General features: G+C 44.4%; 1 protein-coding gene across 1 annotated transcript in view; it reads right to left on the reverse strand.

Annotated features, from left to right (window-relative positions):
* HOMER2 (homer scaffold protein 2) overlaps positions 1 to 18,768 on the reverse strand; it is a 255,201-nt gene that overhangs the window by 21,009 nt on the left and 215,424 nt on the right. Inside the window, exons 6-7 of the mRNA XM_040414053.1 lie at positions 10,916 to 11,072; positions 3,756 to 3,866 (exon numbers count right to left, since the gene is read on the reverse strand). Coding sequence (XP_040269987.1) covers positions 3,756 to 3,866; positions 10,916 to 11,072 — 268 coding nt within the window. The remainder of the gene's footprint in view (positions 1 to 3,755; positions 3,867 to 10,915; positions 11,073 to 18,768) is intronic.

Consider the following 18,768-nt stretch of genomic DNA (forward strand, 5'->3'; position numbering starts at 1 on the left):
ATACACAGAGAGGCTGTACAGCAGAATACAGCACTGTACAGCCTCATTGCAGGGCTGATCATGGTCTATAGAAGACCCGACAGTTCCTGCACTCCCCCGGCGGTCACATGACCACTGGACCGGGACAGAAATCAGCAGATCGCTTACTCAGCTGTCTACACAGTGCTCGTTGAGCGCTGTGTATACAGCGATCTAGAAGTAAGGGACACACAGGAAAGGTCTCTGCCTTCTCTCTGGGGTGCCCTGCCATCACTGACAGCAGGCCCCACTCGGCAGCTGCACAATTAGCATGCAGCTGCCATCTCTGAAAGGACATTCCAGAACATCCATTCTGAGATAAACCCGATCGCCCAGGACGTTTATAGTCAATGGGCAGTCGGGAGGTGGTTAAGGTGGTACACACAGGTTTACATGCTCCTCCTCGCATTGTTTGCTGGATGCACACTATATGTGCAGGGTCTGCTTTCCTGAATGTAGATGCCCATATGGCATAGGTAGGTTTAAAGTAGGACCTGCCTGACTGAGTCCACCTTGGTGTGGATAGGTGGGCACAGCTGTGTTTTGATCAAAATATATTGGCTGAGAGTCTCAGATTTTATTAGAGTGAGGGCTTAGTCCGATGCTCATATCATGGGGGCCAGAGGGGTGAAAATGGGGATATGTCTGGGTTCAGCTCTGAACCCAGACAACCCCTTTAATCATGACTTAGTGTAATAATTAGCATTTTCTACAAATGTTAAATATACTGGTCATTTTGCATGCTTTCTTGAAATGACATGTAAGTTAATACTAGGCATGTAAATGACTTCTTTTAGATAATAAGAATCACAATCACTTTCATTATTATAAGTAGTTGTGTGCCGGTACCGGATGACAATGATACACCAATTGGTCCTTTTCCTAAGAACATGGAACTGAGGTTCCACTGCACTGCGTCCAATGATTTGTGCCAACATAAAACTAGACATTTACACTCGCTGTACAATAGGCAATGGACTAGAAGTTAGTTACACAATATATGGTTGATGCCATATGTGTCATTTGTATAAATAAGAACAAGCTAAACACTACTGACCAACAAACCGAGAGACTTCCAGATTACAACCACTGCATTGCCACTTCATATACAAGACCACATGTGATTGGTGTAGGTCCGGCCACTGGAGCATCTATCAACACTTACTGATTCCTGCGTGTTCTCACAATTAGTGGCGACCCACCAATCAGACTTTTATGGTGTGGTTGCTTTCTTGCCATTGAAGTGATTTTTGGGACAATCCTGTGCAATGTAACCAAAGTGTGTTCTTTACTTTAGCTAATATACGGTAATTACGTTATGACTAGTGTTGAGCGAATTCAAGTCCACGAAGTGGTCTTCGATCCGAATTTCAGGGAAAATTTGATTCGCCGCTTTTTCCTCATGCTTCGTGCTAAGTGAATCGATTTTCCCAGAAATTACGTAAAAAGCAAAAAAAATAACGTACCTCATCCATTTGCTCGCAACAGGCCAGCCGCCACCATCTTTATTGAAGATCTTGCACAAAGTCCCATTCTCGGTGACGTATGCCATCACCAAGCCAGACGATGTGATACAGTCATCACGGGCCGTGCAAGATTTTGTGCCAGATCTTCAATCAAGATGGCGGCGGCCGGCCTGTGGGAAGCAAATGGATGATGTAAGTATGATTTATTTTTTAATTTTACACTCTGTTATTACTGTCAGATGCCACGATTAGCTATGAATGTGGCATCTGAGGGGTACAGTGACGGGGAGTGGTGCAATCGCCACTCCCTGTCATTGCACCCACTACTTACAAAGAAATGCAATTCTTTATTTTTTGTACAATTCGGCAAAGCAGCCAAGTCGAATTTTTGAATAATTCGCTTATCAATACTTGTGACCCCAAATACTGGGTACTGAGGCTGTAAGGGCTCTATTCCAATAAAATCCCATCAAGTAGTAGTAGTATGTTCCTATATAATATCCAATATGTCATCGCTTAACTCATCTCAGTGATTTGTCCTCAAGACCAAGCATACTAGACTCAAAGGACAGGACCATGCATATGACCCTCTGAGATAAATGTATTAGAATATTAGTGACACAAATGCTCCATCCGCAGTGACTAAAAGGACATTTACAGTGCTACTGTGGACCAATTGTGCCTTGACAATCAGCCAAATGACGCTCTTCTAAGGCACACAATTATTTTCGCGCTGTTCTAGGCATTTTCTTTCGCCGTCATGGACTTCTGGGAGTACAGTCATTGACAATGTTCTCTTATGGAATCTCCAGTACATTAATAATTCATATATTCCAGAACACAGTGTACAACATAATGACACGTACCACCATATACATGGAATGTAGAATATTGCAATGTAATACACATCTATAAGTCAGAGGTCTCAGACCCCTTTCATAAGATACTTAAGCTGCGTCATATTTTCTTCTTCTAGCTGCAGGATAGAGGTTTGCCTGTATGGTTTGCATTCTTGGAAGTATGGACATCTGTACATAATTAGCAATTAGATTTTTGAAAACCTCTGGCATAATGCAATGCAACGCAGAGGATTCCATTACAGGAACGTGAGTAAAGCTCGCCATAAACATGAAATACCTGTCGGCTGACAGCTATCTTGCCCAAAGAGTCGGACCCCCACATATCTGATACAGAGGACTGGTCATCAGTATTAAACATTCAGACAACCCCTTTAAGACTATGTTTGACAGACCCAAGACATGCAAATGAAAAATGACAGATCCTTTTAAATTAGAAGGGGAACTGTCAGGTTTCCTTCAAACGTATTTACTTCAATAATAGCAGAATAGGTTATTTTTGCAGTAAAAAAAAATACCATAATACCAAGGGATCAGTGTGAGCAAAAAATATCTGTTAGAAGTGTGCAGGATTACAGTACAAAAGCAGAATAGTGAATACAGCTCTGGGGAGTAAGACCAAGTCAACAAGATAAAAAGCACAAAGTTAGAAAATGTAACGATTATTTCAATACATAAAATGTGTTCAAGTATCTGTGTGTGCGTGTAGAGGAAATCATTCTCCAGATATCAGGGGGGTTTCCAAGCTTACTGGGATTTTGGCACCAATGTATTGCTGCTGTTGATACCAATGGTGACCTGGAGTTTCCCCTGGCAATATCAACTGATTAATGGGAATTGTTGTAGCTAGCAATACGCTGATCAGTGGAATGGCCCTAATTTGGGAAGAGATCATCCAGCTGGGACATACCCATCCCTGCAATTGCCTTCCCTGAGATTTGAGCTTAAAGAGCATCTGTCAGCAGGATCAACCCGATTAAACCAGGCATAATGCGCCTGCGCCATGGATCTGATGAGCACAGCTTTCTGAGCTCATCAGATCCACTGCATAGTGGCTGTGCACATTGGATCTTCTGCTGCTTCCCAAGCTCAGAAAGCAGCATCTGATCCACTGTGCAAGTGTTGAATCTCCCAGCTGATTTGGTGCTAGTGCGAGATCACAGGGCTAAATGGCCCCGTCAATCATAGCGGTGCTCCAAGTGCTACGGCCAGCACCTTCGTGCTTGAAATAGGTCATAAAATGTTATATATCTCTGCAACTATTCACCCTGGAGAAAAAAGAAATCTATCATTTTAATCAGCATGATCAACCCGACCAGGCATTATACCTGGTCTAACAGGGTTGACCATGCTGACTCTTTAAGGAGTTTTTTTTAAGCTTAAACATAGATGGCTTTATTACAGTCCAACTTACAGCTTCCTTGTCCTGAATTTCAGCTTCCAGCTCTTGCAGTCTTTTACTGAGCTCTTCATTCCTCTCTCGCTCCTTGTCTATCTCATCACATTGTGCTTCCAGCTCTCCAATCTTGAAAACATAACCCAGTGGATAGATTTGTTCAGAGCAATGAAGCATTGATGTTCAGAGCACACCATCAGGAGATCTGACACATTCTGTCTATATGATTACATACTCAAATCTCTGTACACTTTATTTTAGGCATTTTTTTTTTTAACAAAGAAGACATTGCACTCTTTTTTTCCCCCTGAAACCCTTAAAGGGTTGTCCCACAATTAAACATAAAATTTCATTAAATTTCGATCATGCAAAAAAACAACAACTTTTATTTAAAAAATTGAACACATTTGAAAAATGTGTTTGTGTTATGATGTTGCTGTTACATACTTGTTACGGTGTCCCCTGGTGGACTTTTTATTCCACCTCAGAATGTCCACCTAGTATGTTTAATGCTGGTGAGAAGTGGATATTCCATAAATGTCCAGATAGGAATAACACTTTAAGTGCATTGGATGATTTGGATCTAAGATTTCGACCATTCACCAGTTAAAAAAAAAAAAAGCCCCTGCCTTTTCTTTGTAACATGCAAAAGAGCCCCATTCAATATTACCAGTAAGTCATCATGCAACGTTTATGACTATAGGCTGCAATAATAGTATTCTGCATACTGGAATATGCATCATGGCCTTCATCTGAAACTCAGATTATGTAATTTACAACGTTTAGGTGGCAAAATATTCTCTGTAGAATAGTTTTTTTTTTTTTACTGGCAATGAATTGAACCATAATATAGCACAGGACAAACTGTTTCTAACAAAGCTAGAACCAGCCCTGTACCTCACATGGATCCAGAGATCTCCACATTCATTGCTCTGCTAGATTTTTTCCAAGCTGGTGGCTCGGGGTGGGGGGGTCCCTTCTCAGAGGGCATGTCCTTTCTGCTGCAGCTCTCTACATGCAACTGGTGAATTTTTGTAACAAAGTCATTTACTAAATTCATTATTCTTCATGCCGAGTTATATTACATAAACATTTAATGTTGAAATAATCCATTTAAAAGGTCATTTTAACATCTCAGTCACAAAGCCTTGGAATGACGAAAACTGGTATCATTATTTTCTTTATATCCAACTGATCCAAGTAATGGTTATTCAGGTATTGTTTCATTAATTGATAACCATAACATTTAAAGGGATTGTCTGTTTTGATTTTAAGTTTTCAATGTCCTTACATGTAATAATTACATTTGCTCGCAGCTCCTGCTTCTGATGTCCATCACTCCTGTGTCTTCCCTTGGGCTCTACGATGCTTCTTCCAAATCATGTCACACCACATGACCGCTTTGTCTGATGGTCGCCACAGATATCACACGACTATGGACAAAACCCTTATTGCAGTCTACAGGCGTTGGAAGGCTCTACTACTTGACATCATATGGACGAAATGTCACAAAGTCCAAGGGAATCCATGGGAGTGCGACAGAGAAAGTCAGATGAAGAATTCCAGCACTGCATTGCAAATTTTTATTTTTTTAAAAACACACAGCCAGGCAATCACTTTAAAGGGGTTCTCTAGGAATTAAGAAAATGAAAATACTTAAATATTACTTTATTATAAATATATTCCCAAATAGCTTTCATTAGTTATAATGGCTCATTTTGTCTAGGGAGCAATCATCAAAAGAAATAAAATGGCCGCCGTCCTATTAGTCCACACAAAATCAGTCCTAATCTGACAGAAGGACAAGTTACTTCAGGACACTGAGGTAAAGAGCTGCCTCATCCTCCTCTCAGCTCTGCTTGTCAGGGATTATGATCCTGAATACAGCTGATAACTTCTTCTGCTAAATCTCTTTAGGAATGGAGTTCATGAGGAGACATGAGGTACAGAGAGAGGAGGTTGTGTGTAGTAATGAGCAGCAGCGCTTCTACGGGTGAAACTCCCAAAAATTTGAATATTGTGCAAAAGTCCATTTATTTCAGTAATTCAACTTAAAAGGAATTGCATTAATACAGCTTAAAGAGGACCTTTCATCCATTATGACAATGTGAACTAACTATACAGACATGTAGAGCAGCGCCCGGGGATCTCACTGCACTTACTATTATCCCTGGGCGCCGCTCCGTTCTCCCGTTATGCCCTCCGGTATCTTCGCTCACTAAGTTATGGTAGGCTGAGATTTCAGTCACTAAGTTATGGTAGGCGGAGTCAGGCCTTGTTCTGCTGTAGCGCTGGCCAATCGCAGCGCAGAGCTCACAGCCTGGGAGGTTCTTTTCTTCCAGGCTGTGAGCTCTGCAATGCGATTGGCCAGCACTACAGAAGAACAAGGGCAGACTCCGCCTACCATAACTTAGTGAACGGAGATACCGGAGGACATAACGGGAGAACGGAGCGGCGCCCGGGGATAATAGTAAGTGCAGTGAGATCCCCGGGCGCCGCTCTACATGTCTGTATAGTTAGTTCACATTGTCATAATGGGTGAAAGGTCCTCTTTAAAATTAGAATTTTGTGAAAAGGTTCAATATTCTAGGCTCAAAGTGTCACACTCTAGTCATCCATACCCCTGAGCAAAGGGTAACTCAAAATTGTGACTTTGGGGTTTCATAAGCTATAAGCCATAATCATCCAAATTATAACAAATAAAGGCTTTAAATATCTCGCTTTGCATGTAATGAGTCTATCTCATATGTTAGCTTCACCTATTGCATTACTGAAATAAATGAACTTTGCACGACATTCAAATTTTCCGACTTTCACCTGTATGTGGTCTCTATTACCACAGTCTGTTCTGTCCGTCCTCTCTATACTTCATGTCTCCTTATGAACTCCATTCCTACAGAGATTCAGCTGAAGATCTTAACAGCTGTATTCAGGATCATAATCCCTGAAAGGAGGATGAGGCAGCTCTTTAGCTCAGTGTCCTGAAGTAACTTGACCTGCTGTGCGATTAGGACAGGTTTTGTGTGTACTAATAGGACGGCAGCCATTTTATTTCTCCTAATGATTGCTCCCCAGACAAAACAAGCCATTATACCTAATGAAAGGTATTTGGGAATATATTTATAAGAAAGTAATATTTACCGTAAGTATTTTCATTTTCTTAATTACCGGAGAACCCCTTTAAGGCCGCTTGTACACAATCAGTGTATGGTCAGTGTTTGATCAGTGATTTCAAATCAGTGATTGTGAGCCAAAACCAGGAGAGGAGCATACACAGGTATAAGGTATAATGGAAAGATTTGTATCTGTTCTGTGTTTTAGATCTGCACCTGGTTTTAGCTCACAATCACTGATCAAACACTAAGAAAACACTGTGTGTAAAAGCGGTCTAATAGTGGATTAGGGCTACAGTAAACGATTATTTTAGAAATCAAGTATTCTATCGATTATTTTTACGATTAATCGAGTATTCTAATAAGAAAAAAATAATTAAGATGGTTTTCCCTTATAAAAACTCATCAGACCCCCTGCCATCAGTCCCCAACACCCTTCATTTCCCCGTGTAATAAGCCCAAGTGCTTCAGTTCCCCCCAGTGCCATCGGCTCCACTATCCCCCAGTGCCATCAGCTCCACTCCCCCAGTGCCTTCAGCTCTCCCCCACCCCAGAGCCATCAGCGCTCCCCACCCCAGAGCCATCAGTGCTCCCCCACCCCAGAGCCATCAGCTCTCCCCCACCCCAGAGCCATCAGCGCTCCCCCACCCCAGAGCCATCAACGCTCCCCCACCCCAGAGCCATCAGCGCTCGCCTACCCCAGAGCCATCAGCGCTCGCCTACCCCAGAGCCATCAGCGCTCGCCTACCCCAGAGCCATCAGCGCTCGCCTACCCCAGAGCCATCAGCGCTCCCCCACCCCAGAGCCATCAGCGCTCCCCCACCCCAGAGCCATCAGCGCTCGCCTACCCCAGAGCCATCAGCTCTCCCCCGCCCCAGAGCCATCAGCTCTCCCCCGCCCCAGAGCCATCAGCTCAACCCCCCCCAGAGCCATCAGCTCTCCCCCACCCCAGAGCCATCAGCTCTCCCCCACCCCAAAGCCATCAGCTCTCCCCCACCCCAAAGCCATCAGCTCGTCCCCCACCCCAGAGGCAGCAGCTCGTCCCCCACCCCAGAGGCAGCAGCTCGTCCCCCACCCCAGAGGCAGCAGCTCGTCCCCCACCCCAGAGGCAGCAGCTCGTCCCCCCTTGTGCCAGCAGCTCTCCCCCCCTTGTGCCAGCAGCTCTCCCCCCCTTGTGCCAGCAGCTCTCCCCCCCTTGTGCCAGCAGCTCTCCCCCCCTTGTGCCAGCAGCTCCCTCCCTTGTGCCAGCAGCTCTCCCCCCCCTTGTGCCAGCAGCTCTCCCCGTCCCCTTGTGCCAGCAGCTCTCCCCGTCCCCTTGTGCCAGCAGCTCTCCCCCCCTTGTTACAGCAGCTCCCCCCCCCTTGTTACAGCAGCTCTCCCCCCCCTTGTTACAGCAGCTCTACCCCCCTTGTTACAGCAGCTCTCCCCCCCTTGTGAAATCATCTCCCCCCCTGCTCCTCCTGACACTCAGAGTGCACAGCGCCATTGGTTGCTATGACGCTGTGCACTCCAGGCGCCCGGCCTTAGGCTACTTTCACACCTGCGTTCAGGTGTCCGCTCGTGAGCTCCGTTTGAAGGGGCTCACAAGCGGCCCCGAACGCAACCGTCCAGCCCTAATGCATTCTCAGTGGACGCAGATCCGCTCAGAATGCATCAGTCTGCCAGCGTTCAGCGTCTGCTCCGCTCAGCGAGCGGACACCTGAACGCTGCTTGCAGCATTCGGGTGTCCGCCTGGCCGTGCGGAGGCGAGCGGATCCGTCCAGACAATGTAAGTCAATGGGGGCGGATCCGTTTGAAGATGACACCATATGGCTCAATCTTCAAAAGGATCCGTCCCCCATTGACTTTCAATGTAAAGTCTGGACGGATCCGTTCAGGCTACTTTCACACTTAGAATTTTTTCTAAGTTATAATGCAGACGGATCCGTTCTGAACGGATCCAAACGTCTGCATTATAGGAGCGGATCCGTCTGAGCAGACACCAGACGGACCCGCTCTGAACGCTAGTGTGAAAGTAGCCTTACTTGCACCAACTTACCTTTCCAGAAGGGGTGCCGCTGACACTCCATCGTTCCGCGGTGCTCTGCGTCTGACGTCACACATCGTGTCAGGTCACGGCGTGCGTACGTCAGGAGGTCAGTGCAGCGCGGGACCATGGATATGCTATGGAGTGTCTGGAGTCCCCCTGCTGGAAAGGTGAGTATTGCAGGCCAGCGGGAGACCACGGAGCGGGAGTAATAGCAAGCGCTTCACTCCTGCTCTGTGGTCACGTGACACAACCAAATCTTCGATGCAAAAAATTTCCAACGAGGATTTTTTTGGGTCGAATTACTCGATTCAATCGAGTAATCGTTTCAGCCCTATAGTGGATTAAAATGTGCAGTCTTGAAACAAAGACTAGGCAGACATAAAAGTCAGAACTGACTTCCAATAAATTACCCACAAAGTCTTAATACAGGTACGCAGGCTCCTTCCTTTCAGCCGCACAAAACACCCTAAGGGCCGGGTTCAAGCCTGCAATCCTACCGCACTAATGTGACCTATCATTGCAGTGTGGGAATGAAAATAGTAAAATAGATTTTGATTTTAAAGCCGTGAACAAATTGATTAGTGGAACAGAAAGGCATGCTGTTATATGAAATATTTATACAATCACTTTCCATTAATTTAATAGGCTCATGGAAACGTTTCAGAAAATTGCAGCAAGCGGGAGGGAAGTTTAGGAGACGTGCTGGATATTAATAATATGTAAATGTAAGACGCACATAGTACACTTTAGGACATCATAAACTTTTAATAAGGACACTTGGCAAGCCAAGAATAAAAGATAAATGGAAAGAAAGCTCTAGTGTTTGTGATAAAGCTGCACCTGTAATACAAAGTGGAAAAATCTAAGAGAAACAGCAAATATTTTAAAGCGAGTCTTCGATCCCCTCGGTATTATATTCCTTCTGCCTTGCTTACATTCTGTTATTATTTAGATGAATAGGTTCCTGGCACCATCTCAGGTGCCAGGGAAGACGTGGGGGGCATATTGGGAGCGACATTCAACTGTATCCGCTTCCTCAGGACGCGAATACAGTTGAAAAGTATGTCAGATAAGGATCAGATGCTGGTGCAGACGTCACTGTATATCCCTACCTGCCGAAGAAGCTTCCTCCTGCCACTTGAATGACCGGGCCGCACATCTCACCCAGCCCTATCTGGCGCCTCTGTCCTGAATAGCGGTGCAAGTGCAGAGGCTCTGCTGCCGATCCTGCAGCAGCGGCTGTGCATGCACCACTACACTGGCATGAGAGCCACAGCCCTGCAAACTGCCGATTTGTGGGGGTGCTGAGAGTTGGGGCCGTATTACACTGGCCGAATGTCTGCCAGATCATCACTAACGAGAGTTTGCAGTTACGCTCGTTAGCGATGATCTGGCAGTGCCGCCAATTACCTTATGAACGAGCAAACACTAGTTCATCGGGCAGTCCAAATTTTTAAGCACTCTTAAAAATCATTTATCCGCGGCAGCGGTCTTCTCTGGTAACTAGCAGTCTCCTCCGCTGACAGTGGTCTCTTCCGCTACTGCGCAGGCAATTGCCGGGAAGGAACGTTTTCCTTCTGACAATCGTCAGCCACATCGCTAAATGTAATACTGCCCTTAGACCCCCATGATCTGATATCGATGATCTATCCTGAGGCCACATTGTGCTATGGAGTTTTATGCTGGTTTAACAAATACTGACAGCTGGTCAGAAAATGTTTAACTCCCTTTAAGTGGCAGGTACTTCCTTTAAGAAGCATTACGATATAGCAACATACTCCTGCCTGGTCCTGAAGTCTCGCGGGAGTGTGTTTGGAGCCAGTGCTCTGCATGGATGAAGCGCCTGCCGCCTACTGTCATCCTTTTTTTTTTCAGAAGAGGTTTTGGACCGTACCTCAACTGCTAAGTGTGCACATACCCTTTCATTTCCTGAAATTTTAGTCTAAAGAAAATTTTTTACATCCAACACCACAAATATAAATCAGCCTAATCAGCATATCCTCCAGTCTCCATTACCAGGTGAGCCCCGTCTTTACCTTGTTCCTGAGTTGGTCATTCTCATCTTTACATGCTAGAAATTGTTGCTTCCAATGTTCTACACTTGCGATGGACTCTTGCAGGGCCAAGGACAGCCGGGCATTACTTTCTCTCAGGGTTTCTAGTTCGGTTTCCCACTTTTTTACGTTGGAGGTGCTGAGAAAAACAGAAAATAAGAAACTGAGGTAAATGTGCAAAATGTGTATTTTCATTGCATAATATTTGCCTGAAATTTAACTACTCAGCCTGAGATGTGAGGGAGTCCGCCTGGTCTATTAACCGGGATCAGACCGCACGTTCTACATGACAGGTTCAGTTTAATATGTCCAACACTCTCCCATTTCCAGTTTGGGACAGTGCTAAAGGTTAAGTTTACCATCCACAGTTTACGGTACATTTTGGAGCTCCCCATGGAAGCCAAGCATTAAAGGGGTTGTCTCACTTCAGCAAATGGCATTTATTATGTAGAGAAGTATTAGAAGTAGTTAGGCACTTACTAATGTATTATTATTATCTATATTGCTTCCTTTGCTGGCTAGACAAATTTTTCCATCACATTATAAATGTCTAGTTTCCATGGTTACGACCACCCTTCAATCCAGGATTGGTGGCCGTGTTTGCACACTATAGGAAAAAGTGCTGGCCTATGTGTGTTCCTATGGTCCCGGCTACCAAAGAAGCCAGTGCTTTTTTCTTTAGTGTGCAAGCACGGCCACCGATGCTGGTCGTAACCATGGAAACGAGACATGTATAATGTGATGGAAGACTGAGTCTAGCCACCAAAGGAGGTAATAAGGATAATCACAATACATTAGTAAGTGGCTTGTATTCACTTTCTCTACATGATAAATGTCACTTGTGAGACAACCCCTTTAAAGAGAGTTAAAAATGCTCTTTCCCCCTCTGTATCCTTGTGCCATTATTCACAGTTAGGGTCCATTCATATCTCCGCAAGTGTTTTGCAGCCCACAAATTGTGGATCCGCAAAACATGGACGCCAGCCATGCGCGTTCCGCATTTTGCGGACCGCACATGGCCGGCACTATGATAGAAATGCCTATTCTTGTCCGCAGCCACGGACAAGAATAGGCATTTCTATCATAGTGCTGGCCATGTGCGGTCCGCAAAATGCGGAACGGACAAGAATAGGTATTTCTATCATAGTGCCGGCCATGTGCGGTCCGCAAAATGCGGAACGGACAAGAATAGGCATTTTTATCATAGCGGAACGCGCATGGCCGGCGTCCGTGTTCTTTTTTGTGGGGCTGCGGAACTGAACTACGGATGCGGACAGGAGTTCAATATTGATGGCCCATCCTCAGCAATCAGTGGGCGTCCAACTCCTGCCACCCCAACAGATCATCTTTTTGAACAGGCCGTGGCGCTCCACCTCTTCCTAGGCCAGTGATATTGGTCACATGGCCTGGGCTGAAAAGTGCATGCAGGAGTGTGGGTTAAACACCACCACATGTCTATATACTGGGAGTAAGATGTGTATTATGAGTGGTGAAGCCACATGGCCTGTGAAATGGGATTTTTCGAGCTGGGTGGAATGCCAGAAGAGTAAGTAAGGCTACTTTCACACTCGGGTTTGGTGCGGATCCGTCATAGATCTGCACAAACACTTCCCGTCAGAACGGATCTGTTTGTATTATCTGTAACATAGCCAAGATGGATCCGTCCCCATTGACTTACATTGTGTGTCAGGACGGATCAGTTTGCCTCCGCATCGTCAGGCGGACACCAAAACTCAGCAGCGTTTTGGAGATGGAACGGAGGCAAACTGATTCATTCTGAGCGGATCCTTATCCATTCAGAATGCATTAGGGCAAAACTGATCCGTTTTGAACCGCTTGTGAGAGCCCTGAACGGATCTCACAAACTGAAACCAAAACGCCAGTCTGAAAGTAGCCTAAGCCTAGTAACATAGTAACATAGTACATAAGGCCGAAAAAAGACATTTGTCCATCCAGTTCGGCCTGTCATCCTGCAAGTTGATCCAGAGGAAGGCAAAAAAACCCTGTGAGGTAGAAGCCAATTTTCCTCCCTTTAGGGGAATAAAAATTCCTTCCCGACTCCAATCAGGCAATCAGAATAACTCCCTGGATCAACGACCCCTCTCTAGTAGCTATAGCCTGTAATATTATTACACTCCAGAAATACTTCCAGGCCCCTCTTGAATTCCTTTATTGTACTCACCATCACCACCTCCTCAGGCAGAGAGTTCCATAGTCTCACTGCTCTTACCGTAAAGAATCCTCTTCTATGTTTGTGTACAAACCTTCTTTTCTCCAGACGCAGAGGATGTCCCCTCGTCACAGTCACAGTCCTGGGGATAAATAGATGATGGGAGAGATCTCTGTACTGACCCCTGAAATATTTATATATAGTAATTAGATCTCCCCTCAGTCGTCTTTTTTCTAACGTGAATAACCCTAATTTTGATAATCTTTCAGGGTACTGTAGTTGCCCCATTCCAGTTATTACTTTAGTTGCCCTCCTCTGGACCCTCTCCAGCTCTGCTATGTCTGCCTTGTTTAAAGGAGCCCAGAACTGTACACAGTACTCCATGTGTGGTCTGACCAGTGATTTGTAAAGTAGTAGGAATATGTTCTCATCACGGGCATCTATGCCCCTTTTGATGCAACCCATTATCTTATTGGCCTTGGCAGCAGCTGCCTGACACTGTTTTTTGCAGCTTAGTTTGCTGTTTATTAAAATTCCTAGATCCTTTTCCATGTCAGTGTTACCGAGTGTTTTACCATTTAGTATGTACGGGTGACTTGCATTATTCCTTCCCATGTGCATAACTTTACATTTGTCAGGGTTAAACCTCATCTGACACTTATCTGCCCAAGTCTCCAATCTATCCAGATCGCTCTGTAGTAGTATACTGTCCTCTTCAGTGTTAATTACTTTACACAGTTTAGTGTCACCTGCGAAAATTGATATTTTACTATGCAAGCCTTCTACAAGATCATTAATAAATATATTAAAGAGAATAGGGCCCAATACTGACCCCTGAGGTACTCCACTAGTGACAGTGACCCAATCTGAGTGTGTATCGTTAATAACCACCCTCTGTTTTATATCATTGAGCCAGTTACTTACCTACTTACAGACGTTTTCTCCGAGTCCGAGCATTCTCATTTTATATACTAACCTTTTATGCGGTACAGTGTCAAATGCTTTGGAGAAGTCCAGATACACGACATCCATTGATTCGCCGCTGTCAAGTCTAGAACTTACCTCCTCATAGAAACTGATTAAATTAGTTTGACATGACCGATCCCTCACGAAGCCATGCTGATATGGCGTTATTTGCTTATTTCCGTTAAGATGCTCTAACATAGCATCTCTCAGAAAACCTTCAAACAGTTTACCCACAACAGATGTTAAACTTACCGGCCTATAGTTTCCAGGCTCTGTTTTTGGACCCTTTTTGAATATTGGCACCACATTTGCCATGCGCCAATCCTGTGGGACATTCCCTGTCAGTACAGAGTCCGCAAATATCAGAAATAAGGGTCTGGCTATGACATTACTTAATTCCCTTAGGATACGGGGGTGTATGCCATCCGGTCCTGGCGATTTGTCTATTTTAATCTTTTTAAGTCGCTGTTGTACTTCTTCCTGGGTCAGACAGGACACTTTTAATGGCGAATTTATTTCAACATTCAGCATTTCATCTGACAGTTTATTTTCCTCAGTGAATACATTGGAGAAAAAAATATTTAACAGCTTTGCTTTCTCCTCGTCGGTCTCTGCGACTCCCCCTCATTACTCTTTAAAGGGCCGACACCTTCAGATTTATACATTTTAACATTTATATAATTGAAGAACATTTTAGGGTTAGTTTTACTCTCTTTGGCAATTAATCTCTCGGTCTCTAGTTTGGCCGCTTTTATTTGTTTTTTACATGTTCTGTTTTTTTCCTTATAGTTTTTCAGTGCTTCCGTGCTACCCTCCTGTTTTAGTGTTTTATATGCTTTTTTTTTGTCATTTATTGCTTTCTTTACAGTTCTGTTTATCCACATTGGTTTCTTTTTGTTCCTTAACCTTTTATTCCCATACGGTATGTACCTCTCACAATGAGATTTTAGGATGTTTTTAAAGATATCCCATTTTTTGGCTGTATTTTTATTTTTGAGGACTTTGTCCCAGTTAGTTAGGCCTATGGCCTCTCTTAGTTGGCTAACTTTAGCTTTTTTGAAGTTTGGTATTTTTGTTCCTCCCTGTAGAAACGCTCTTTTGAATGATAATTGGAAGGTTATTACTTTATGGTCACTATTTCCCAGGTGTCCCCCAACCTGCACGTCTGTTGTTCTGTCAGGTCTATTGGTTAATACTAAGTCCAGTATGGCCGTCCCTCTAGTCGGGTCCTGAACCAGTTGGGAGAGATAATTGTCTTTGGTTATTGCCAAGAATCTGTTTCCTTTATGAGATGTACAGGTTTCAGTTTCCCAGTCTATAACTGGGTAGTTGAAGTCCCCCATAATAACCACCTCATTATTATTTGCCGCCTTGTCTATCTCGTTTAGTAGTAGATTTTCTATGGACTCTGGTATATTAGGTGGTTTATAGTAGACTCCTATTAGTAATTTATTGTTGTTTTTAGCTCCATGTATCTCTACCCACAGTGACTCCACATGTTCATGTCCCTCACTTATATCTTCACGGAGTGTGGGCTTTAGACAAGACTTTACATAAAGGCAGACCCCTCCCCCTCTCCGGTTTTGACGATCCTTTCTATACAGACTGTAACCTTGTACATTAACTGCCCAGTCATAGCTATCATCCAGCCATGTTTCCGTTATTCCCACTATATCATAGTCCTCCTCACACATCACTAATTCCAGTTCACCAGTTTTATTAGTCAGGCTTCTGGCATTAGTATACATACATTTGAGAGGTGCATCTAAAAAAAAAAACTCTTGTAACCACTAAGCCAGTTGACTCTTTTGAGACTACTGAAACCACTAAGCCAGTTGCCTCATGCGAGTCTGCTATAACCACCAAGCTTGTTGCAAAATGTGAGCTCAGAAAAACCACAGTTTCAATTTACAACGGTGTGCGCCGGTCTACAGCTGCCACCCCTGAGTGGGGAACCACGTATACCACTCACAGGCCAAAGAGCTCCTGGGTAAGGTCTGTCCCTCATACAGGCAGTTGCCGGCAACCACTCACACATGGCAAACAGTAGGTCATTGCTCTGACGAGCTCGCAAATGATAGTTTGTTGCCGCGGCATTGTAAGCAATGTTTGCAGTATTGAACGCATTCCTAATAAAACTACTTTCTTACAAGCGTCAGTATTGATCAGCACTGCAGTAATTCTAGGGTTCTATTCACAATGTCAAGTAAGCGTACAGTTTGTGGTACAATAAAATCACCTTCTGCACAGTAATCAGCAAATACAATGAACTACATAGTCACTGATCCTGCGCATTTTCATTAAACAGCAATATTGAATTCTGTCATTCTTAGGTATTATACATCGATCCAAAGTAAAACATCTGATACACTGCAGGGGCAGGCGGCATGTAATAAGCGGTGTGTGCGCCTAATCGTATGGAAGATAATTATCCCAGACACAATAGGTATGAACTTGCCAATCTGTTCCAACCATCAGAAGCTTACATACATATAGATACACACACATATAAGGCAACCTGCTTGCATCCTAACATAAGCCAAGCCCGTTTTCAGTTCGGGACAGCCAAATTTGCAGGGACCGTCTCTGTAAAGTAAGGAAAATCCCTGCAAATTTGGGACTGTTGGCAACTATGGTTATGTTGGCAGTATCTATTAGAGAACGTGTTATGTTAAAGGAGTTATACAATGATTGACAGAAAAATGTAAAATCAGACATCATATAGTACATGACAATCTAATGGCCCTGTACCTCCCATGGATTCAGAGAGGTTACCTTTTATTGCTTCAATTGCTCTGCTAGATTCCCACCAGGCTGGCAGCTCAGGGGGCATGTCCTTTATGCTGCAGCTCTTTGTCTATCGCAGCTCAGGGCACATATCCTATCTCTCCCTATTAAAGCTCGGAGGGCCTGTCCTTCCTGCTCCAGCTCTCTGCCTGTTATAGCTCAGGAGGTATGGCCTTTCTGCTGCAGGTCTCCCCTATCACCGCTCAGGAGGTATGGCCTTTCTGCTGCAGGTCTCCCCTATCACAGCTCAGGGGGGGGGGGGGGGGGAGTCCTTTCTGCTGTAGCTCTCTCCCTGTAACTATCACAGCTTCTAACAGTAGATATGGCTGGTGGTAGTTGAAGGAAAGAACTGAGCATGTGCAACCATTAGGTGGATGTGCATGTTACTATACAGACTATTTCATTATAATGGTGCTCCCTGGTGTTTAAACAGAATCTCTCTCAACTGGAGATATCCATTTGAGATACCCTAGAGTAACTAGGGTAGTTTTTCATGCTGCATTATATATTAAAAAAACATCTAATGGTGGCACAACCCCTTTGATAGCAATGTTATAAAATTGCATATCTCACATATCCCCAATATTTTATCAGAAACACGTATCTTTGGTGAAGCAATGATCTGCTCTGTAGTAAAGATTGTTATGCTGCTTTACCATAGTTCATTAATGCCGAATCTCAGGCGGTTGGTAAAACAGTTATTTTTTTCCAAATACATTTGAGGATTTGCTTATTTGATTAAAACTGCAGAGTGAATGTTAATGAGCAGTGATTTGTTACCAACAAAATCTCAGGTGAAAGAATAGATTGCTATGGATATCTTGTATGCAAAGTGCACCAATTAATTTAAAGTGCAACCCTAGGCAAAAACTCAGCAGGTAGCTTTTAGCCAGAGTGCTAGATGGCCACTAGGTTTTGCTTACCAGAATACTGCTTTTCTGGAGATGCCTCACTCTTTTACAAGGCTGCAGCTGAAGTCTACGCTAGCCATGACAGCCAAGCAGCACTGTCATGTGCCACGTAGGTATCACCATACAAAGTACTCTGAAGATGGTCATAAACCATTCCAGCTGACAGATATTCCTCCAGACCTCCCCATACCAATGCACACTCAGTTCGGTCCAGGGTGCATGGGTGGACAGTGGGAAGAGGAGAGTAAGCTGCTGCCCGACACCTCTGGTGGTGGCTTATCTCCTTTGAGCACCAGGATTGACATGTTGAAATTAAACAGCCCAATCCATTTTCTTCACTCAACGCCCGTTCCAAGCATGTGGCTTCAGCTATTTTCACAGTAGTCCCATAGCAGTGAAAGGAGAAAGCTGTGTACGTGCAGCGTCCGCTCCATTCACAGCAGGGGCCAGTTCTTGAAATAGGAGTAGCCAGGTGCGACCCTGGAAAAAATACTAAAAAAGTGGCCCCATTTTTCAATCGGGTCCAAATTGATGGAAGGCAGGGCCAACACAAGTAGGCAGGGCCAGCAATATCATATTGCAGCATATTATACTACCCCAATAGAGCCAAATACCACAGTCCATCACAAAATACTGCCCCCACAAAATACATCCCCATAAACGTCCACTGGCCATATGTGAGGAGGGCTCAGGCGGCCCCTTGGGCATTGGCCCACCGGGAAATTTCCCTGTAAGGTCTATGGCCAATCCACCCAGGGGAGTATGACCCGCACCTATCGGAAATGTATGACATATCCTATCCCTTTAAGTTCCAAGCATTCTCTTATTTCTTGTATAATAAAGACCAGGGGTCAGCAACCTCCGGCACTCAAGATGTTCTGAAACCACAACTCCCAGAATGCTCCGTTCACTTCTATGGGAGCTGTGAGAACAGCTGAGCATGTTTATATGTTGGGAGTTGGAGTGCCGAAGGTTGCTGATCCCTGATATAGACTGCCTCA

The sequence above is a fragment of the Bufo bufo genome, chromosome 1 (genome assembly GCF_905171765.1).
Source record: "Bufo bufo chromosome 1, aBufBuf1.1, whole genome shotgun sequence".
NCBI classification, from domain to species: domain Eukaryota; kingdom Metazoa; phylum Chordata; class Amphibia; order Anura; family Bufonidae; genus Bufo; species Bufo bufo.